Source organism: Rhinolophus sinicus, linkage group LG01 (assembly GCF_036562045.2).
Source record: "Rhinolophus sinicus isolate RSC01 linkage group LG01, ASM3656204v1, whole genome shotgun sequence".
NCBI classification, from domain to species: domain Eukaryota; kingdom Metazoa; phylum Chordata; class Mammalia; order Chiroptera; family Rhinolophidae; genus Rhinolophus; species Rhinolophus sinicus.
In genome coordinates, this window is record NC_133751.1 from 157,569,733 (window position 1) to 157,593,345 (window position 23,613).

At 45.1% G+C, this 23,613-nt stretch overlaps 1 protein-coding gene across 2 annotated transcripts in view; it reads left to right on the forward strand.

The window, feature by feature from the left end:
* The first annotated feature begins 2,939 nt into the window (after positions 1 to 2,939).
* Positions 2,940 to 23,613, forward strand: part of ITGA6 (integrin subunit alpha 6) — a 66,810-nt gene continuing 46,136 nt past the window's right edge. For both annotated transcript variants that reach the window (XM_019727442.2, XM_019727440.2), the window contains exon 1: positions 2,940 to 3,187. In XM_019727442.2, the coding sequence (XP_019583001.1) occupies positions 3,006 to 3,187 (182 nt within the window). In that variant the 5' untranslated portion in view covers positions 2,940 to 3,005. The remainder of the gene's footprint in view (positions 3,188 to 23,613) is intronic.

Sequence of the window (23,613 nt, forward strand, 5' to 3'; positions counted from 1 at the left end):
TTCCTTGTTTTTTTCTTCCCCAGGTCTTGACTTCATACTTATTAGGTTTCTTGATTCTTTCATTCCTTTGGCCCCAGAGATCCTGAAGGACTTCTAAATCTCCATTTTGTAAGACATTTCTCCCTTAGGTCAACCTAACTATTTATCATGGAAATAACTGATTCACAAAACTTGATTGTCACAGTTAATCAGTCAGGAAGAGCTTGCAAGCTTCAGAGATTATTGTTAAGAGTCCTTGAGTCTGACTCAACTTCAACTATATTTGGCAACCTAAGCAGGCGATAGGTGGAAGGTAGAAGCGTAGTTGATAAGTTTTTCATTCGTGATAAGCCCTTGGCACACTCCAGAACAAGTCTCTCATCTTTGTTTTTCTTTATCCCTTCCTTCTTCTACACGGCTGCATTCAGTTCAGTAGCACCATATACTTAATTGCTGTATGTAAATGTAACATTATTTAAAACTTTCAGCACAATCCGTATTTGGGATTAAGTAGGTAACTCTGGCTCTTCAAACATCATCTATGAAACATATCTTGGGAAGAAGGTGATGAATTACTGCTGGAAGCAAGGGGTGCTATTCAGTATAGTTAACATCTGGCATGACGTGGGCATACCCAATCAGAAGAAGCCCTTGCAGCGCCAGGGCTTACGGGCCTAAACCTTTAGGCTGGATTGTGGGAAAGCTGGTGTGTCCTAGGAAAGTGGCCAGAGCAGGGTGGGGGTAGGGTTGGGGGTAGTTGAACTTGGGGAGCTCAAGGCAGAGCTTTTGTCAACCAGCTCAGAATCACTGCAGCTATATCAACGGCACCTGCTGAGTACCAGCCTGCAGTGAGTGAGCTCTAACTATAATAGCTTGGACCTCTCTCTCTCAAATAGTATGTGTTTAACATTAAGAGGAAAGGCTAACTTGTAACCAATTTGCATGAAAATCATATTGCAGATATCTCCTAGTTTATTAAGTTATAGTCTCCAACAATTTTTCAACCTTATCAAGGTTAAAACAGTGTGATGTGATTTGTTAAAACAGTGTGAGCTCCAAGATTGCCTACTGAATTTGAACCTACTGCACCCCACTTTTGATTATATTTGACTGGAGTTACTGATTGGCAGAGAAGCTACCCCTATGTGCAGAGGGGCTCAATCTGGCAGCTGTTATCACCTATGGATCCTTGATGATGTTCAGTTGGCTTTTCTCTGTGGCACTGGCTGCTCCCTTGGTACAAAGGCCAGTTGAGGTGAAGGGGCACCCTACCCTCACCCCATGTGCACACACAGAGCTCCAGCTCTTCCATGGGACTGCACTCTACTTCTATTTCCAATGCAGGGATGTCAGAGTCCAAGGCAGGCTCCCCAAGGCATTCCGGAAGCCCTCAGCCTAGCACTTTGTAACCTTTTTTATGCCATGGGACCCCTTTGGCAGGCTGCTGAAGACGATGGACCCATTTACAGAACTAGGTTTAAATGCATACAATAACATCCATGGGATTATAAAGGAAACCAATTATATTGATACAATTAATACAATGTTTAAAAAAATTGTACTATAGCAATACATATACTTTTTAATTAACATATTACATAAGATCTAGCTGAGGGTCTAATAACTGCTATAATTTAAGATATTTTGCAACAACTGTGATGTGATGTAAAAACCTGTAGGTTCTACTGGAGACGAAGTCCTAGATACTTACTCTATTGCCACTGTGTTGTGTTGCCTACACTCATAATGAAAGGAAATGCTAAATGTCAGTTAGATGTTAGTGTAAAATTTTTTTTGTCATTCAAATTCACAGTAATTTTGAACTTTCTCTCCCCTGGTTAAGAACCACTGCAGAATAAAATTTCCCCAGAGGTCAACACCTCAGTTGGAGGCCTCACCCCAAGTTCTGGAGGCAGGAGCCTTTAGGCAACCCACACAGAGCTAGAACTGCCTCTTGGCAGGGAAGTTCTTCCAACTACTCCTGGGAATTTGGGGGCAGGAAAGAAGGGCTCCTGAGCTTGGGGGTAACACTTTAAACAACCCATCCTTTATTGTTGAAGGGGTTCTCAGCCTCAGAACACTTGGACACCAAGTTTTAAATTGCTGGCACCAATATGACTTCTCCCACAAACTTTCATTTTCACCTGGGCACAGATTCCTGGGTGCTCTGGGTCAAGGCTGAGCTTTAGCTTTCTCTTCTGCAAAAAGCAAATACCCACCTCAGGAGTAAATGAGATAATAGTGTGAGCTGTAAATTGTACAGCACTATCAAAAGTTTGTTCTATTATCATTTTTCACGGTTAGGTAATTGAGAGCCAATCTATGCAGCTCCATTCCCCAAGTATCTGGCGTGCATTAAGCGCTCCATAAACACTTGTGGAATGAATGAATGACGTCTGCATTTGCACGTGGGCCTCGGGCTGCGAGAACACGCTGCTTAAGGCGATCAGAATCGGCGCATCACCAGCCCTTTCCTTTATACTAACAGATAGTAAACGCCTTTCTGGCTCTACGCCGAATGGCAACCACAATTCAAGTGCTTCTTTCCAGGAGGACCCCTGGGATGGAGCTGCTGGGCCCAGAGCTCGTCTGCACACCTCTCGCACCGCAGCTTCCCGGCCAGGTTCGGGCCGGCGGGAGCGACTAGGGGCGGGCCAGGGAGGGCAGCGCTCCGACGCACCGCAGCCAGGCCGGCGGGGAAGGTGCCGGCGGCAGGCCGGGCGGAGGGCGCGCGAGGAGGGGCCAGAGGGGTGGGGAGGGGCGGGGCCGGCGTCTCGTCACTTGATAAAACGCCTGCGAGTCTCCAGAGAACAACGGGCTCATTCAGCGGTCCGGAGCTGCCTGCGTGGGGGAGCGGCTGGGCGGAGAGCTCGACTCGTCCCGGGGGTGGGGCCCGACGCAGTGGCGAGAGGAGCCGAAGGTGGCCGCGGTAGCAGCAGCGCGGCAGCCTCGAACCCGGCCCCGAGAGCAGGGCGGCCGCCGCAGCTCGCAGCTCCCGGCTCCCGTCCCGGTGCACCGGCCCTCCCATGGCGGCCGCGGGGCAGCTGTGGCTGCTCTACCTGTCCGCCGGGCTCCTACCGCGGCTCGGCGCCGCCTTCAACTTGGACACCCGCGAGGACAATGTGATCCGGAAAACTGGGGACTCCGGGAGCCTCTTCGGCTTCTCGCTGGCCATGCACTGGCAGCTGCAGCCCGAGGATAAGCGGCTGTGAGTTCCCCGACTCTTCCCACCCCCACCCGGGCGCCGGCCCTCCTCGTTCCCGCCGGCCGGCCCTGCCCCTCGGCTGCCCCGCCCGGGACTCCGCTGGTCCGCGCGCTCGGCCCCGGCCCCGGCCCCTTCTGGCGCCTCCCCCCATTCAGCCCGGGCTGGAGGAGAACCCGAGGGCCGACCCCTGCGGACCGCGGCCGGGGTGCCAAGTGGAGCTGTCCTCCGCCCCGGGAGTGTACTTTTTTTTCTTTTAAACTAAGTACTTTCCGGTGGTCCTTCCTCCCGGCGTTTGCTGGGAACCCGGCAGGTGGCAGCTTCACGTGTGTAAATGGGGCGGGGGGTGACGTGGGGTATAGGGCCGCTGTATCGCTGCGGTGCGGTTACTGGGAGCGTTGTTCCAGGAAGATCCAGGCCTTTTCCAAACTTACGGAGCACTACGTCCCGCTGCAGACTCGCGCGCCCCGCAGAAGTTGGAAAGTCACTTTAAATTGCGTCCTGCGTGGTTTTTCCTGCAGGGAGGGCGCTCCTGTAGGAGACTTTCACACCTCTCCTTAAAAAAAAAAAAATGATGGTACTAACCAACCACCTGCTCGCAGGACGGGATCAACAGAGAAAACAGAGCCTCTGAGTGGTGTGTCGGGACCCCAGCCCAGGCCCCAAAGCCCCCAGCGGCACCCGAGGCCCTCTGGCCTCTGTATGGGGCAGGCCCAGCCAAGGGGTGAAAGCAACAGGTCGGACCGACCTGGGCTGGGGCTTTGAAAACAAGGTTTGCAAGTGACAACCCCTGCCCCGCCTCCCCCACCCACCCCCACCCCACCATAGAATAGCGCGGCTCCTCCCAGGAGAAAGTGGAGACCTGCACTCTTAAATTCTTTTCTTTCTTAGACAGTGTTTGATTCCCACATGATCAAACTATTTAGGCAGGAGAGGGTATTTGGGAGCTTAGTCTCCTTAATCGCAGTGGGGCTGCATTCTTGATCTGTGCTACTGAAAAATAAACTCACAAAAGGCCGCCCTCCCCCCAGGCCTTTAGTTGAACCAAGGTCCTTCCAGGACCAACCGAGCGGAGAAAGCAAAGTGCAGCCACAGTAAAGAGAGGACTTGGTGTTTAGAAGAGGCAAACGGGACTTTTAGAGCTGGAGAAAAATCTCTTGATTTCAGCAATTAAGAACTTTGGAATAGGGGAATATGGTGGGTCCCTGAATCTTAAAGTCAGATTTTTCTGACAACACTGGGGAGGCGGCTGGTGTGTGGTCTGTAGGCCTTGCCAGCTGCTTATACTCTGCTTTCTCTCTCAGTAGAAATTGTTAAGCTGTAAATCTGAAGCGAAAGGTGGTTTCTGTTCACTCAGCTAATGGATCACGGTTACTGTCTGAATACTTAGAAGTGTGGAGATGTGCATCCACCCATATGGAGAACTTGAACTTGTGCACAAATGACTGTGGGCCAGCAGAGGGAATACACTCTCCTTGGCATTCTCGCTCTGTACCAGATGCTTGTGGAAGCTGATTGGCTTCCTTGAAATGCTTGTACTGGGGAAGTACTGGGGCAAGAAAAGATCCTTGGGGTGGGGATGTGCAAATTTCGCCAGGACGCCGTTGTCACTAAGGTGGTTAGCAGGACACTTGCTGAACCTTGTTACTACTGGTGGGCTTCTCTGCTGTTAGAGCTTCTGCAGGTTCTCCTGAGGGAAAGAATAAGCCTGTTTTGGGGGTTTGATACTTTCTAGAAATGCTCTTCTTAGAGGCTGACAGAGGGACTGATTGAACCCTGGGACGGGGAGAGGCTCACTTGAAGGGGACTGCATCTTTCCCTAGAGCTTAGAGTATAGCGGTAACTACACTCTAGGGGCTGTGGTTTACGTCAAATGCTGCTCCCTACCCCTCTTCTTTTGGTAAAGTATTCTAGGTGCAGGAGCAGCGTTGTCCTCCCAGGAGAACGAGCACACACAGGCCACACCCACATCCGCTGTCACCTTTGTCAGTAAAGGATGCAGGTGTAAATAACAGCCAGTGAGGTCTAGACCCCACTACTTCTGGTCCAGCTTCCTAAACCCTGTACTCTCTGGGCAAGCTCAGTGGGAGTATTTTCAGGGAACTGGTGAGAGAGACCTGAGCTCAAATTTGTTAATTTGTTCTGGGCCATTTAGCAGCTGTTTAACTTTGAGCCTTAGTTTATCTGTAAAAGGCAGATACTACTGCTTTATAGGGTTGTTGTGAGGATTAAGAGATAACATGCAAAGTGCTTAATTCCTGACTGGCGTGAGTACTTGCTGACTAAAGATAGCTGTTGATGGTGATAAACTTAGAAGCAGTAATTGAATTCCTACTGTGTGCCAGCCACTGTACTGCTGTGAACATTTTGTGATTCTAAGACTGCCAAAGAGTAAAGCCAATGGCTATTGTAGTTTGGGTAACTGATGTTTTAAACTCTTGGTCACATTTATGAAACCCATTTTCAAAACAATTTAATTTCAGTCCATCTTAATTAGATTTATAACAAAAGTGAATTTTCTGAACAAGGGGCTTTGAGTCAGAGAAGTGAAATATCAAAGATATGTGGGAATATCAAATGAATGCACTGTTCTAGAAACCACCGTAGATTTTTGTGGGTTAAGTTTTCTACAAAGCTATTAAAATATTTAATAACATCTTAAACTCTAATTCAGATTTTATGACAGAATAGTATTGTATCTGAGAGCCTTAAAACATATTGTGAGTTCCTAAAACTTTCGGGACTATAAAGGTGAACTAGAGACCATAAAACTTCACTCAGGGTTTTAGACTGTGTATTAAAGACGTTTCAGACTCCAAAAGATTATTAGATGGTTGGCTGGAGTTACTGGGGTCAGGGTCTGAACTCGTTGGAATCTTTCCTTTCTCGTAGGTAAAGCTGAGTCACACACTCCCACCCCTAGCCCCCAGGTAGAAAGTATAAGATGACATCTGTGGGTACGTCCATCCTGTGAATCATCATCACTCTTAGCACTTCTGGGAAGAGATGGATATATATGTATGACTGTAGGACAGAATCTAGAAGGAAGAGATTTGTATATATTCTCATGGAGCAATTCTGGATTTATCCCAACCCCCGTTTTCTTTTGGGGACTTTCTGATCACCACTATCTTCCAGAGGCTCTCTAGGTCCACCGTCACTTCTGTTCTGACTCTGTGATGTTTATTCTTGATTTTTCTCGGAACTGTGATGCTCCCACTTTTAAAATCATGTTTACTGAATGAACGAGGGCTCATCTTGTCTGACTGGCTGCTTTTATACGTAGATGAAGAAGCCAAAGCTGAAAGTTAAATGCCTAAAAGTCTCACAATTGCTTCAGCAAAATCTTAATAGAATGTGGATTTGAACCTGATATTTCTGACTTGTGCTAATGCCATCTCTAAAAGGACAATTCAGAAATGTCCTTCAGAGCTAGAGAAATTGACCAGCATCTGAGTTTGGGGAATGTACTATGTTAGGTTGATTTATAAACTGCTTCCCATATGGGTCAGGGCTATCTATTTAAATATCTGTGCTTGGATTTTCTTCCTCTTGGCCCCTATTTCAACTGGTTTTGGATCAGCTTCTGGCGTCCTTCCTTCTTTGCCTGTCACCCACCCCCCTCCCTTCTTCTTCTGAAAAACCCTGGTGAGAGTGGTGACTGTGTCTAGCTAGGGATCAGAGCTGTCTTCAGGATGTACACCTAAGCACTTGCTTCCTTGAATTCATTCAGAGTGTCATGTGACCCAGCACCATCATCCAGGGGCTGTGCTCGGTCACCTTGAGTTCTGAGAGTAGGGAAAGAGCCAAAATGGGCAGGGACACTTAGAGGAGATCTTAGGACTCTGCAAGGAAGCAGAAATAAACAAGTTTAATTTTAACACAGGCTGGTGTGAGACCACGCAAGTAATGACGTAGGGTTGAGAAAAAGCATCAGAGTATTCATCTGGTATGAATAATTTGTTAGGAAAGTCAGGTGACAGGCTCATCACTATTGTAAAGACACTGTTACTCTGTGCTTAGCCGCATAATACTCTATTTTAGCATAACAATATTAAGATTTAAGCTTTAGTAACCAAGTAGTAGAACTATGGCACATGGTTCCTTTAGGACCTTGGTTCAATATATTACTGTGGACAGAGTTGGCCAGTGAACTGTTTGGCACTTTCCAGAGGGACAGTGGAGACATAAAGGCAAATAGTATTGTGTGCTTAGATGACAGGGTCAGTTTTACCTGCAATACTGATTGCTTCCAAGTCAGCCCATCTTAAGAAAGAACATGATCATGTCTCAAAACCCAGTTTAAATTTCTCCTGGAAAGCCTTTTTAGCCCAGCCTACACTCCAGGAATTTCTTCTTCGTTTGAGTGTCTGTAGCACTTAGTATCACGTGTCTGACAATTCTGATGGTTTTGTGTTTAACTGTTATCTGCTGTTTTCAGAGGATGATCCAATCTCTCCCAACTGAATTATATGTTATGTGAGGGCAGGGGTCTTATGTTCATTTCTTTGCCTCATCGCACCGACGTATCATATGCCTTGCAAATACAATGGAGTCATACACTCAATTTAACTTGTGAGATCAACTCTTCTAGCTCAGGGTTGAGAGAGGGAGAAATCCCTTTATTTAACAACCTTTTGCCCTCCCTGCTCTAAATAGCCCTTGGTCTCTGCTGCCCCCGGGAAAAGGGAAGCTATAGCCATAATGCACAAAGACACCCAAGATGGTAATTCTCGGTTTTTGAGTTTTCAAGGGCTTAAGTCCCAGCTAAGGGATTTTCACGAGTGATTATTAATTACACTTGACTTTTGCCTTAAAGGTAGAATTAAGAACTTAACCCCAGAAATACAGGCTGACCTGCCCTGCAGTGGGTACTCGGGATTTGTTGGTTGTTATAATGAGACTAGATAGAGAAGGATGGCTGGAGAATGAGATCCTGAAAGCAGCTTGACAGGGGTGTGGGGGTCAAATGTGAGTAAGCATGTGAGGGCACTTTGTGAACTGATTAAAGCTTCGTTATTCAAGGACAGTAAGGGAATCTTGGCTACATGTATGTAACTCTTTAGGTTGGGTGGGGAAGTTGCTGACCCCTCCCGTGAGCTATAGAATGGAGATCTCTGGACCACAGCTCAGAACAGCCTCTTGGGAAGGCGGTCAAGATGGAGCCCTGCAGTAATGGGTGCTGGGGGCAGAGGCAACCTCTGCTGCTTGTCTTCCCTTCTGTGTTTGGGTACAACTTGGGAATCGCATAAACCTGCATGGTCATCAGGGTAACTTGGGGAATCTCCTCGTAAAGAACACAATTCTAGGCTCAGCCAGGTCTGTTGCACTAGATGTAATCAGTTTCCATAGATGTGATCCAAGAATTTGTTCTTAAGGTTTTCTAGGTTGGAGCTAGATGAGCTTTCCTTTTTTACGCAGAAGGCAGCATAAGGGAGTGGATAAGAGCAGACTGTAGAGCTAGAGTCTAGATGCCAGCTAGAGTCTAGAGCTAGCTGGGATCAAATCCTGCTCTGCCATTGACTAGCTGTGACACTGTGCAGGATACCTACAATTCTGCACCCAGCTCCAGTGTGTGAAGGTTTTCCCCACACACCACCAAACAATTCTCTGACTCCAGCTGGGGGTCCTGCAATTTAACTCAATTCTGACACTGTCTACCTGGAGAGAGCATCAAATCCCAGAGATTAAGGGCTCAGTCCTACAAGACGGCCTCTCCCCTGCTTCAGATACCAATCCCAAGGATAGGTTGTCACTTGTGCTTCTAATGGACCAGCTGTAGATTGGAAGTTATCACACCCCCCAAATTAATTGGGTTCAATTAATTTGTTAGAGCAGCTCACAGAACTCAGAGAAACATCTTACTGGATTGCCAGTTTACTATAAAAAGATGTAATTCAGGAATGGCCAGTGGATGAGGAGATGCATAGGACGAGGTAGGGGGAATGGCACAGAGCTTCCATGTTCTCTCAGAGCGTGCCACTCTCCTGGAATTTCCATGTGTTTACCAACCTGGAAGCTCTGCAAACTCCATCCTTTTGGGGTTTTATGGAGGTTTCCTTACCTAGGCATGGTAGATCAAATCATTGGCTTTTGGTGATTGAACTCAACCTCCAGCCCTTCTCCCCTCCCTGGAGGTCAGGGGGGAGGGACTGAAACTTCCAACCCTCTAATGAAGTGGTTGGTTCTCCTGGCAACCAGCCCTCCTCCTCAGGTACTTTCCTAAAGTCACCTCATTAGCATAACAAAAGACATCTTATTCTCATAATTAAGAAATTCCAAGGGTTTTAGGTGTTCTATTCCAGAAACAGTGAACAAAGACCAAATATGTATTTCTTATTATAAATCACAGTACTTAACCTCTGTAGACCTCTCTCTCCTCAGCTGTGAAGTGAGGCTAGTCGTGCCTTAGACTAGTCCTGGCCCAAATAAGCACCTTCTGTTAAATAAAGGGTGGAAACCAAGGCTGTAAGAGGTGCAGTGGCCACAACAGGGCAGGCAAATTGATTGTAAATTCACATCTTCCATGCTTCCTTGCCTGTGCAGTATGCAGATTTTAAAACTTTAGCAGATTTTTGTTTGTTAAACTGGCATTTAGAATTGTAAACCATGCTCTTTGGGAATTAACGTTAGAGGCTGACTGTTAATTAGGTCTGAACTTGGACAGGTAGGTCGTTTCTTCGTCAGTGTCAGTTCCTGTTGCCTGATGGTCATCTCATCTGCCGCTGTCTTGTTTTTCTGTTCAGGTAAACAAGGCAGAACAATTCCAATCCGTTTACCTGTTCCAAGATTGGTGTGTTTGCAGAATGCCACCTTCCATAGGCCACAGTCCCCATTTCACACCACACATAGACATACACATACGTCCTAGATTGCAGTGTTGGATACTGCTATGACTTTATCCGTCCCCAAATGGGCCAAAAAGACTTTAGAAAACTTTTAAGTCTCTAAAACCAGTTATGCTAAAGAAGACTTGTGAAGTAGAGGGAATGGGGAAAGGGCCACTGAAGCAACTGTAGAGGCAAAAACAAGTGACAGAGCCGTAGGTCTGCTCGCACGTTTATTTGCCAACTGGCTAAACATATTTGGCATGTCATGTAATCTGAAGATGGCTTTTTTTGAATAGCCATTTCAGATGTAGTATAAGAAAAGCCTTTTAGAGAAACATGCTTTCTAAGTCTGGGAGTATAGAAATGAAAATAAATTTTGGAAGAATTTGAAAGGCACACAGTGGTTAGTGATATGAAGAACAAAGCACAGGGCAGTGCCTGTTTACCCAAGGTCCGCTTGCTTTGCATGGTGATAACAATGTCATATAATTTCTTTATTTTGAAAAGGACATTCATTCATTTAAGTGTGTGTGTGTGTGTGTGTGTGTGTGTGTGTGTGGTGTTACAAATGGTAAACATTTCAGACCCAGTGGGTAGGATGTCACTGACGCGTAAGTCTCCTGAGCCAGATGACTTTTTTCTCCTGGTAGAATCAGAGTCTTTCTCTACAGGATACACCACTATTGCTCAAGTAGTCACCGTCTTCTATGGACCTGACAAAGCAACGTGGTGTAAAGTTAACTAGAAGGTCCTCATCAAAGTGAATCACAGCCAGAGGTGTGGAATGGTTGTTTCCTGGTGTGGGCTGCCCATTTGGCAGAACTGGGAGTTTGAAGTTCTGTTCTTCCTCCTTGCTGAGGAGAGTAACAAGTCCTGCCTGGGTCCCTTTCCCACTGGTACGGCTTATCAGATGATGGCCTGACCCCCATCCTCCTCACTGGCAGGGTAGTTCTCTCTGTCCTTGGAGAACAAAGGTATTTTGAAATCATGAAGTAAAAATGTTTAGAACTCTGTAAGTCTCTGGAGGGATTGGAGACAGACAGGAAAATATATTTAAAATACCTGGGGTGAATGTGAGGTGTTGAAAACCTATTGATTAGGGTTTAAGGAATCCAGCTTTGCTGTGACACAAATAAACCTAAGAGTTTTCAAACAAGGAAAAGGTTAAAAAGACTCAGGTGTGATCAGGTTATGCAGAGACATAATTCTAGGAAAACGATGTTTGCCATTGAGGCCTCATAGCTGCTCTCCTTCGAGGCAAATTGTATAGGGCCTTATGGTTATTGAAAGACTGTGGCTTTTCCTCTTGAGTGAGATGGAAAGCCATTGGAGGGTTCTGAGAAGAGTATGACATGTTCTGACTTAGATTTTAAACAGATTTCTCTGGCTGCTAGATTATTGAGAATGACTGTATGAGGGCAAGGGTAGATGCAGTGATGTTTAATTAGGAGGCCCCTCTAATAATAAGAGATAGTGGTTCGGACCAAGGTGGTACCAGTGAAGATAGAAGTGGTTGCATTCTGGATATATTTTGAAGGTAGAAGCAACAGAATTTCCTATGGACTAGTTATTAGGAAAGAGGAGAATGTCTGCAAGGTTTTTGGCTTGAGAAGCTGGAAGGATGAAGTGTGAGGTAACGGTTTAGGGAGGACTATAAGAGGAACAGATACTGGGGGAAGATCAGGAGTTTGATTCTGGGTGCGTTAGGTTTGAGATGTCTCAACATCCAAGTGGAGTTATTGAGTAGGCTGTTGGGTAAGAATCTGAAGTTCAGGTGGAAAGGTTTGGGTTGGAGATACCGATCTTGGCGGCATTGGCTTCTAGGTTGTATTTAGTGATGGGCTGAATGATGAATGAGATGACCGAGGGGGTGAGGATGGAGACTAAGAACTCACTGTGGGCATTTCCCCAATCCCTGCAGAGATGAGCTGATGTGGGGAACCAGCACCAGAGACTGAGAAGAATGGCTGGTAAGGCAGGAGCACCAGGAGATGTGCTATTCTGGAAGTGTGCTAGAGAGGGAGTGGGCCATCGGTTGCGTCCGATGGCGCTGAGAATGGGTCACTGCCCCAGCCATGTGGCAGCCTTCAGAGCCCTGGTGGAGGGAGCACTGCCTGCTGGAAGCGGGCTGGCGAGAGATGAGAAGAGGGATTGGAGACAAAGAATAGGAACCTTAAGTTTTGCGGAAGAGAGGAGAACGAGAGCTAAGGGGAAAATGGGGTCAAAAGGGAATTTTATCGGTTTTGTTTTAAGACAGAAGAAAATCATAGTGAGCTGGATCTTTGATGAGGATGACGCAGTAGAAAAGGAGAAGTGAATGTCAGAGAGGTGAGAACTGCTGGTGTGATGTGGGTGGGGTGAGAGGGCTGCACCAGTGCAGGAGTGAGTCTAGTTACCACATCACAGAACAGAGGGGCACAGATACAGGTAGGTGGGTAGTTGCCCTGATGGAAGACTGAAGTTTTTTTCTGGTTGCTTCTGATTTCCCAGTGAATAACAGTAGATCATTAGTACTAAGCTTCTCAATACTTGTGTAGAAGTTTGCCTGGTAGGAGTAAGAACTCCATTCTAGAAGACGTGAGATGTGGAGTTTGAATCCCATCTTCTTCACATTCTGTGGGTTTGACCTTGGGCAAGTTACTTGTTCTCGTTAGTAAAATGGAGGTGCTACCGGCATCTGCCCCATAGGGTTGTGCAGGTTAGCGGTAAGTATAAATCATTTAGCATATAATATAAAACAGGAGGGTTTAAAGACATTTTGAGCTTTTGGTGGTCGCTTTGGGCTATGCGTAAAATATGAGTATAATTCCCTCACAAGAGGGAGTTTTTATAGCTATCTTTATAGTCTTGGGGACAGCAGAGGTTACCCTTTGGGGGTCAGATCACAGGTGAAGTTGCCCCATGGGTGGGGCTACAAGGAGAATTGGGAGCAGTTCACAGGCAGATGGAAACTGTAACATTGTCTTAAAGAGAGGAAGGGGAAATATGAGACTTGGAAGAAGGAAGAGAAAATGGTAACATATCAAAACCACCTAACAACCTCCAGTTCCTATGCTATATTTGAGCTACAGAGAACCACAGCTTTGTATTTTGTTAAATTCTTACAAGGCTCATTTTAGGTGTTGAGTGAACATTTCTCATGTGGAAGTATCTGCTGTTCCAGAATCGGTTACTGTCTTGGATGGCAGTGTCTGTGTGTCCTCCAGGCCTGGTAGACAGGTGTGGACAGACAGGTAGGCGTGTGCTGTGCGGGGTGGAAGTGAGCCAGGAACATGGCAGGGGCGCCGCAGCCTGGCTTCTTGCTCCTGCTGGCCTGGTTGATTGTCTCTGTGCTCCTGTGCCACGTCTCCAGTGTTTCCCTGCATGTATTGAATAAAAACGATGCATGACCTTGTTGAATTGTCAGCAATGTACTAAAGAGCACTTTGGGTTCAAAATACTGCCAATTTTCTACCTCTGCTTTCAAAATAAATAGTATAGGCTGAAGCGGTCGCCTGAGGTAAATCCGAATCTGAAAGGAAATAGAATTATCTCTGAAGTTATGCAAGAGTATGAACAATCAAGACCTTCGCATCCATTGCCCTGGGGTGTGGAACAAATTAAATATTGAACATCTTCCTGAGGTGGCATGGTGGCGAGTTATTTTTTTTTTAAAGTTTATCTCGTTATAGTGCAACATGAAATATGTTCAACTTTTTACTATGAAACAGGGTTTAAAGACATTTCAAGCTTCTGGTGGTCTCTTTGGGCTATGCCCCCATACTCATTTGCCTTCCTCCGTCATTCAGCGCTTTTGTGAAAATGGTTGAGAAGCACTGACCAGCCCAACCTTTTTTCTGTAGACGGATGACTGAGACCCAGAAAAGTCAAGTGACAGTTATGAAGGGGCAATGTGGGCCCTGATACCGAGCTCCCCGATGCCCAGTCCACCCATGTATGGCCATGCTGTGCCATACACATGTCTACCTTTCGGTGAAATGGCCCTTTCTTGGAATTAAACCTGTGCTGCATAATCTTGTCCTAAATAGAACGAACAGTATCTTAAGTTTTTAAGTGTCTCCCGGCATAATGGCCTGGAATAGCAGTAGCAAATATACAGCCACTGTTACCCGTTCCCCCTGCTAATCGGGGGCACTGCAAATGACCATAGCAGTGTTTTTGCTGAGTCTCAGAATTCTCCAGGTCACCAACAGTTCGCCCCTGCTCAGGCGTGGGTGTTTGCACATAAGATGACACCTGTTTGCCCTCTTGGCCTGGCTAAATCCCCTGCATATGGAAGGCACTCTAGAAATGTCTGCCTGAAACCATCGCTGATGGTTTGTGAGCTTCTTATGAATGAGACTGACGGCTTGTCCCTTTTTGGTTCAAATCTAGTAGACAGAAATGGGTACCCAATAAGTATTTGTTGAGCTCTTTAAGTTGATGTAATTTCCCAAATGCATTGAAGACTTCTAGAGAATGGGAAGTGGGATGACAATTTCTTTAAAATGATCCTTTACACCCTGATGATGGTGGTGGTGGTCCTGCTCCCATTGTGCAAATATACATAACATACACTTGACTGTCTCAGCCATTTCTAAGTGTACAGTGCAGTAGTGTTACATATATTCACATGGTTGTGAACACCCTGGTACTTCTTTAATTCTAAAGTGCCCAGAAATGAGGCTGCCGTATTCGGCCATAAAATATTGGCAAACTAATCTTAAAATAACTAAATACAGAATTGTGCTAAATCATATCATCTGACATATTCTAAAGTAGATTAGGGGCAATATAATTAAACCTTTAACAAATTTTATGGTAGCAGTTTAAAATGCCATCTCCTAGCTTAGTATGTGTTTTCCAATTTGGTCAAGGATTGCTTCTGTGTACCTGTCTCTGCCTGTGGAAATCCAGGGTTCCCTGTGCACATCCTTTGAGAAACCAGAATACTGTTAAGTCCTCACTGAATGCCGTTGATAGGTTCTTGGAATAGGCAAAATGACATATAATGAAGCCAGTTTAACCATAGGCTAATTGATATAAGCAAGAGTTAAGTTCCTGCAGCGTTGTAACAGAACGATGTTATTTGAGGACCTGCTGTAATTTGTCTTAAATTTATAAATGAGTTAAAGAGAAAACTGCAACGGGTAAAAGGCTTGGCCATATTCATTTGTTTCTTGTGTCTTGCTGCTCCTACATAACTCTTAGTAGCTTTACAATGACACAGAGTGATGTCAGTGGCACACTGAGTTCAGGTTGGAGCTGAGGTTCCATATGACATTTATTTACGGGTCGAAGTTCACAAGAAGTGTGTTTGTTCAGGGAACACCAGATTAGACTAACAGCTGCTCCTGGTGGAAAGACCATCTTTAGCTTGTCTTGCAAATACTTTCCTCGTTCATACCACACACATCTCACCTCACCCCGCCCCAGCTTCCTTCAGACCCATGTTAATCTATTACCTAGGAGTGGCTTTATTTTCTTCCTCTGTTCCTTTTCTCTTTGATTGTCTAATGACTAATGTCTTGATGTCCCAAATCCTGCTGAGTGTGGTTTAATAGTTTCTCTTTATTCTTACTGATGTTTTCATTATGATTTTTCTAATAAGCTATTTGGGAGCTGTCCGAATAGAAGCTTCCTGTCAGTTCTGAGTTGTGGGCCTTCTGAGGGCAGGGAGTGGGGCCTGATTTATCTGTTTGCCTAGAGCTCTAATGTGGAGCCCAGCATACATCATTTCCTCAAAAAGAAAACAAAAATGTACTGTCAGAGAAATCTAAGCCCCTGCTCAAGCCATAGGTGTTTTCATCTGAACAATAGTGGGTGTATTCTAGTATTGTGACCCAACAATGCTTTTGTGGATTTCTTTACCATTGAAGCTGTTTAAACTACCTGCAGAAATTAGAAAGGAACCCAGGAAATGATCTAGAAAAGTAGACCATCTTCCTCATTTAATAAATCAATAATCGGAGACCTAGGATTTGTTTTGGGTCATGCAGCTGACTGCTGACAAAGCTGCACCTACATCTCCCCTCCCCTCATGTCCAGAGGTGTCTCTGGTTTCCCACTCGAGCCCCTGGCTTCTGCCTCTACTGCCCACCTGCAAACAGGGGTCTGTCTAGCCAATGTGTCTGTTTTTATAAATGTCACCAGAAGCTTAAGTAGATTTGTTCAGATCCCACCAAACTCATCTGACAGTCTGTTCTCATCACAGAGAGTTGTCATCCCGAGTTCCTGACATAAGCATTTCTCAGTGATGAAGGAACCAGGCCTGGATTTGCCTCTGACCACACATCCAGGAGCAGTTGTGTGTTCCCTTATGGACCCACACCCACTCTGTTATGCTCCTGGTTCCCTCCATTCATTCATGCTTTAGATTAGATGAAAGGTGCCTGACTCAGGGTGTGACTCACCCCAGCTCCTCCCTGTCACAAGTGGCTGCTGCAGGGAGTCGGGGCAGTGTCCACAGCTTCCAAGACAAAGGCATTTGAACCCTGAAGCTATTTATAAATGGTACCTACTGAGCTTTTGCTCTGCATATTGAGATGTCCCTGAACTGGACAGATTCATTCCCTGGTAAAGGAGGATAGGGAGGTGAGGGTTTTGTGTTGCTGGTGTTCCATAGCTGAGAGGGTCCCCTGAATGCTGTCAGCGCCGTGAAAGTGAGAGTCTCTCTGATGTCATTCCATTTTATTCTTCACCTCCCTTGGCTATGGGGGAAAACTTGTCTCCCTTTTCAGCTGTCTGAATTTCCTCTCCTCAGTATATTTCAACCTCTGCCCTCCATGCGCACTTGACTGTATCGCTCAGGGGCCAGCACAGGGCCTGGTGCACGGAAGGTATGGTTTTATCCGCTTCTTTATTGGTGTGTTGTCATGCCTCTCTAATGGGCTGTAAAAATCAGTCTTTGACTTTTGCCTGCCTGCAACTGCCTACATAAAGATAGCATGTATGAGCTTGCCTTACGTAATTATGAGGTTTGCTTTCTTCATGACTTCTGGGCACTGATTCTAACCTCTGTGACCACCTCTGCCGTTTTCTCTGCAAGACTTGCAGTGACCCATTGTCCACTGACCGATGTCATTTTTAAAATTCCACTCTAAGTGCATTTTTGATTAGGTAATAGTCACATGGTACAAATATAAAAACTACAAAAAGATGTGGAATGAAACTGCCCCCCTCCCATGGTCTCTATTCACCCTATTTTTCCTGGAAGCAACCATTGTTTTACCAGTTTGTTGTGAATCCTTTCACGAGCACTTGTACGTTTATAAGCGAATATATATATATACACACTACAGACACAGTTTCTGCATGTATGATAGCATGCCATATGTATTCTTCTGCACCTTGTGTTTTTTTTCCTTTTGGCATGTTTTAGTGCTCGTTTGATGTTGTAACTAAAGGGCTTCCTTAGGAGTTTTAATGTCTGCATAGTGTTCAGTTTTAGGGATGAAGCATGATTTATTTCACGAGTCTGGTATTCAGCTCATTTCTAGCCTTTTCTGTTAACAGTAGTGCCGCAATGAAGAACTTTATGCCCCCCTCCTCTCCCCTGAAGCAGAGGATCAATTCCTAGTGCAGTGGCTCGCCTGGCGTTGCTTTAATAATCATGGCTGATGCTGAAAGAGTGGCTGGCTGCTCTTCATTACTTTCTATCACTTACTCTGTCCTACCATCTGCTATCACAGGCTACCCTGCCACTGGGGTTGCTGGAATCTTCTCAGCTAGAGTTGACAGGCTGACGCCCAGCCTGTTGCATTCTTGATGGCTTCAGTGTCTGTGCCCCACCTGTACCTATACTTGTTAAAAAGTACTTGTGAAAATTAGAATGGCTTGTTGCAATATGCATTACTAGTAAGAGCATGTGTAGTGCTTCATCATTGCCTTAGTGTTTGCAAGGTTATTTGACATTGTTTCATTTGATCCTTGCAACACCTATGAGAAAATTTCGGTAGAACCATTCTTCTCAGATAACTCATACAGATGACACCCAGCTAGTAGGTGGCACAGCCGACACTTGAACCTACTGGGTCTTCTTGTAACTCCGTCAGTATTTGCTTATGGTTTTGGCTTGCCAGTCTGTCAGGGGGCAGATAAGAAGGCGTGCACTATCTCGCGGTAGTTCCTGCTACAAGCACGTAACATATTATCCTGATAATGACAGGCCCACGTAGGACTGAGGTTGAGCCATTATGTACCAGTGAAGTAGTGCTAGTTGGTAAACCGTTGAAATACTTCTAGTTGGTAAATAGCTTTGCCCTGAGTGACCCTTAACACTGCCCTGGCCACTCTTCCCTTAGAACGTTCACCCGCCACCCATACTTCTCCCCATAATTCATCAATTAAAGGGGAAACATCCTAATACAACAGGGGTCTCTGGGGTGCAGCGCCAAAGCTACACCACCCTGTGTGTTGATAAATTGCTCCCCAAGCCATACTGATACTAGTTGCTAAATATTTTTAAATATCATCTATAAATGCAGGAGTGGAGTAGTAAACAATGTAAATGTTTAGCAGTGTAACTTGCCGGCTGTAAATATTTATATAGGTACACTTTATAAATTGTATTTCTTTTTGTCACAGTATCCTATTTCTAAATCTTTTTTTTTTTTTTTTTTTTTTTACATGAAAGGCCTCTTTTGGTTTTGTGTTTTGCGTTGTTTTTGTTTTCTTGTTATATGAAAGTCTGGGAGCTGGTCTGAGGGGTCGGGATGAAGAAAGGGACAAAGAAAAATAGTCACAGGCACACGTATACCAGCTTCTAAAGAGGGTTCCTGGGAGCAGCAATGCGACACTTCATCATGTGTCCCGTTCAGCAGGACTGAGAGCTATGGCAGGTCCCACTGGAAAGGGAGGCTGGGAAGAGTAGTCTTTATTCAGGGGGCCCTGATGCCCAGCAAAAGTTCCTTCACTGTGGAAAGAAGGGGAGAGCTGATATTGGGCAACAGCCAGCTGTCTCTGGCACTGCTACTAACTGCTACTAAGCATGTTGTTTCAGTCATCTCATTTAGAAAATAAACTGTGTGATCATACTAATTTCCTTTTGAAAACATTGAAAAATGTGGCTTTCCTAAGCGATTGAAATAGTAAAATGGATATAGCGAGCTACCAGGTGTGTACTTTTTAAATATACCTTTTCTCTTCCTGATTTTCCTTAAAATATTTTACTGAAAAAATGATGGAAATTGAAAAATCACTTTTACAAATGAGTTAATTTAATAACAGCTTTTAAGAAACAATTTTTTTTTTTGAGAGTTAGCACTGATAATATTGATGCTTGGGACACTTGTCATATAAAAACCTAATAGACAACATGCTTGAATTTAAAATTATTAAATGTGATGAGAGATTATCAAATAAACTTTATTTCACAGAAATTTATTAATCATCTGCCATGTCTCCACTGTGTGAAGGTGAGCTCACAGTCCAGTTCATACACGTTCTTAAACTTGGTTCCTTGAAAGGACAATTTACTAGAAGGACAAATGTGATTTGGCAACTGCAAAACTGGGTATCTGATAATTCAGAAGTACAGGAAGTGACCAAATGCCACATCTGACATAGTCTGGCAGCTGCTTTGTAAGACTGAAAGAATGGTTGCTTGGAGACTTTCATTTGCCTTATCTTACTGCAATAGATAGCAGCATTTTTATTATAGCTCTGAGTTATGTCTTACCAGTATGAGTTGCTTGGTCAGCACTTTTCAGCTAATAATTTCATTTTTTAAATGAGGTCATTATATATTTATACCTATACTTGATAAATTTGTGCTGAATTGAAGTAAAATTCTTGGCCCTTTTAAATGTCAGCCAGTGTCTATTGTAATTTTGCCTTGTTGGGTGCCAATGGTATTTTTTTTCTTGAGATTATTTACATCTTTACCGTTGGGAAATTAGAAGCAAGTTTGAACCAAGTTTGAACCAAGGTCACATCAAAAATTGATGCCAGGAATAGAAGCAGAATTCCTTCCCCAGCCCCTTCATTTTGCTGATCTGACCACTCTTGTTGGCATTCCATTTAAATGACTGAACTTCATGCCATGATTTTATATCTTTTGTTTTTTTTCCTCTGGTAGATGGTAGAGATTTCTGAACTGGACGGGGAGGTGAATGCTGTGGATAATAAAACATGTTCTGCTTGATGTTCCTTTATTGCCTGAGTTCCCTTGTTCTCAGAGACACACCTACAGTAAAATGTACAGAGTCAGATAAGAGCTAGAACCCTCAGGCTCCAACATCACAGGAGTTTCATAGTCACTGGAAACAGGATTTAGTTCCATCATGTTTCTCCAATGAGACAAGCAAAGAAGTGTTTTGTGTGTGAAATTTGGGGAAGGCCAGGACAAAATTGACTGGGTTTTGTTCCAGATAAAGGCAACAGGTATTCTTCGGGCCCCTGTGGCCTGAATCTCGAAGCACTTCACAGACCTTAATTATAACCAACCATGTTCTTGTAAATGACTCTTTTTTGAAAAGGTGGGTAGATCGAATTACTTCAGTGATGGTGTCACCCAATCAAGCAGAAAGGAGATGGTGGGTGTTGTGGTTTAGAGCAAGATCAGGGAGTGGAGGGCACAGCTTCTGTTTCATCATTTACCAGCTGTGTGACCTTGAGCAAGTTGCTTGTCCTCTCTGAACCGGCATCCACATGTGTGAAATTGGTGGAGGTAATAGTGTCTACTTCTGAATAAACTTATAGTAGAGTGCCTAATACAAGAACATAGGAGATAATAGCTGCCAGGGTGTTGCTAACAATAATAGCTTGTTTGCCTTAATTTGTGGGTAAGGTATATATATTTTTTTATTATGTGATTTCTTGAAAGGTTATTAGAAATCTAGTCTTTTGCAACTGAGATTGTAGTTCATAGAGAAAAGGGACCCTCAAGCCTTTTAATCAACTTTCTGTGTAAATGTGAAAACTCAAGGTTAGGAAGTGAACAGATTTATTCCACTGTGAATTTTAGCTCATACTTGCCCAACTGGATCCGACAGTTAGTATAGTTACATAGGGTTTTGGTTTCAAAAACCCTTGAGGTTATTAAAAAAAAGAAATAGGACCAGTTTCCTGCCCTCAGGGAGTTTATAGCCCAATTAAATGGAATCGGGAGAAATCCTTGTCCAGGCAAGTTCACTTTGGAAAAAGTGAAACTTGAGCACAGGGTCTTGAAGGCAAATTCATGTGTAAAGCCTGGAGCTGGAGTTTGGAAATTGTTGTCGAGGAGAGTTTTTGTGAGGTGGGGGCGGTGGGGTCAGGATGGCAGGAAACACTGCGTGCTAAGGCACCAAGGCCTTTGTGTGCTTGGGAAGTGAGAGGAGTGGGGGCGTGTGGATGGCAGGGGGTGGCCAGATGGCAGGGGGTGGCTCCCCGTGGCAGTGGGAAGAATATGGCACGTGGGAGGGAAGGTTATGGGCTTGAAGTCCTACCCATGCCAGGTAATGTCTGAGCCTCAGTTTCTTCCTCTCTAAATTGCTGAGACATATTTGAGTCAAAGTATATGTGAAGGACTCTATAATTACAGTGCCCTACAAATGTGAACACTACTTAGCTCACTACGCAGGCTTGCTGCTTCCCTTGTGAAGGATATCGGGCCGCATGAGGAGTCCCTACCTAGGCCGATAGGCAGCCCACGTAGTGGACACCACGCTGTGCCCGGTGCTGCGCTAGGTGGTGTATTCAGGGAGCAAGAGAAGAGCCCGCCTCCCGTGGAGCCAGTAACATTCTCATGGAGGAACGACAGGTCATTGACAACAACTGAATATCGTAAGTTCAGGTACTGATAAGGACTAGGACGATTATTAAATAGTGAGTGACGGGGAGAACCCTAGCAAGAACGATCAGGGAAGGGACTCTCTGAGGAGGAGATGTTTTGGTTGAGCCCTGAGGGATGTGAAGGATGCAACCCACTGAGCCAAGGCGAGAGTGTTCTGAGCTGAGGGAAGCAACTGCGAAGACCCTCAGGTAGAAACCAGGTGGGTGTGGCAGGTGTGCACACCTGAGGGGCTGAGGCTGGACAGGCAGGTAAAGGGCAGGTCACATAGGGCCTTGCAGAGCATGGCGGGAATTTGAATTTCATTCTGGTGGCCATGGGAACCCTGTAAGCCGAGGAGTGATGGGATGTGATTTAAAATATAGACAGAACAGTGGGTGTTTGGTGGAAGGTGGGCTGGGGTGGGACCAGAATGGAAGCAGGTAGACCAGTTAGAATGATGCTGTCGCTGTCCAGGTGTAACTGGATGGTGGCTCAGACCATCCTTCTAGCAAAGGGCCCCTGAGAAGTGGTCAGATTCAGAGCAAAGTGTGGAGGCAGAGCCAAGAGCATGTGCACTGGATGTGGGATGAGAGGGAAAGCGAGGAATCGAGGATGACTCCTTGGTTTCTGGCCTGAGCACCTGGATGGATGATACACATTTGTTAAGCTAGGGAAGGTTTGTGGGGAGCATGACGGGGGAAAGCTGAGTTTTGTTTTGAACATATTAAATGTGAGATGCTAAATGGAGATGTCTAGTAGGCAGTTGGGTGTCTGAGTGTGGAATTTGGGCAGTTGGGTGTCTTGAGTGTGGAAAAGGTCTGGCCTGAAAGATGTGTTGAGAGTCATCTGTAAATGCAAGGTGTTTCCGGGCCCTGGACTAGAGTATAAGCGAGAGTCTAGGAAAGGGTCTAAGATCTGGTGGAAGAAGAGCAGCCAGTCAGGGGGGAGGATAAATCTGGCAAATAACGACTGGCTTCGCACAAACCTCGCTGCCCTGGGGCCAACTGCCCAGTTGAGTTCCTAATTTGACAGGATTAGAGGGTCAAAACTGAACTAGACATGGGAAGTCACAGACACTCGGAGGTCCCTCCCCTCTTGAATAAGGGAAGTGAGTCCACAGTTTAAAGCTTTTCTTATGGGGCAAGATAGGAGTGATCGTGGTGGATACCGTTCCTACCCTTGAAGAATAGACAGGGAACAGGACACTTTCAGTTAAATCAGGGAGGTTAGAAAGGGCGCTCTCTGCATGGTACCCTCCTAGATTTACCATTTAAAGCTCTGACAACGAAGAGGAGTCCCTGGTGCTTAATCTCATTGCTAAGGTTGTGAAGGAGTTTGACATTCTGGGGATTCCTCTCAAATGATGTAATGAATATGGTTTTAGAGGTTGATTCATGAAAAAGTAAAATGTAGTCTACTTCCTTGTCCCTCTTCCCTTGACCTTTTAGTTCCTCATTCCAGGTGGTTAATTGTTTTGATTATTAAGGTCATAAATGCAGGCTGTAGAATTGACCAGGTGACCTGGGCAGAACCTTTATGAACCTTCATCCTTGTTTGCCTAAAATTAGGGGCTTAAATGAGATCAAGCTGGGCTCCTTGAGCTCCTGCAGGAAACCAGGTCAGTGGGTAGCAGGTATGCCAAAGGGACACCAGGGCTCAATATTTGCTAATGCACAGCTCAGTACAGCTGGATGTCAATTTTTGTGAGTGCAGATTTCTCAGATCTATTATTTTTTTATCTCCAAATAACCAGTCACCAAAATAAGGTAGTGACTTCATAACTTTAAACTTATATGTATATATATGTTGGGGGGGGTGGCGGGCTTTGTATAGCCTGACGTGCGGTGTTAATCTGATGGTTCACTGATTTT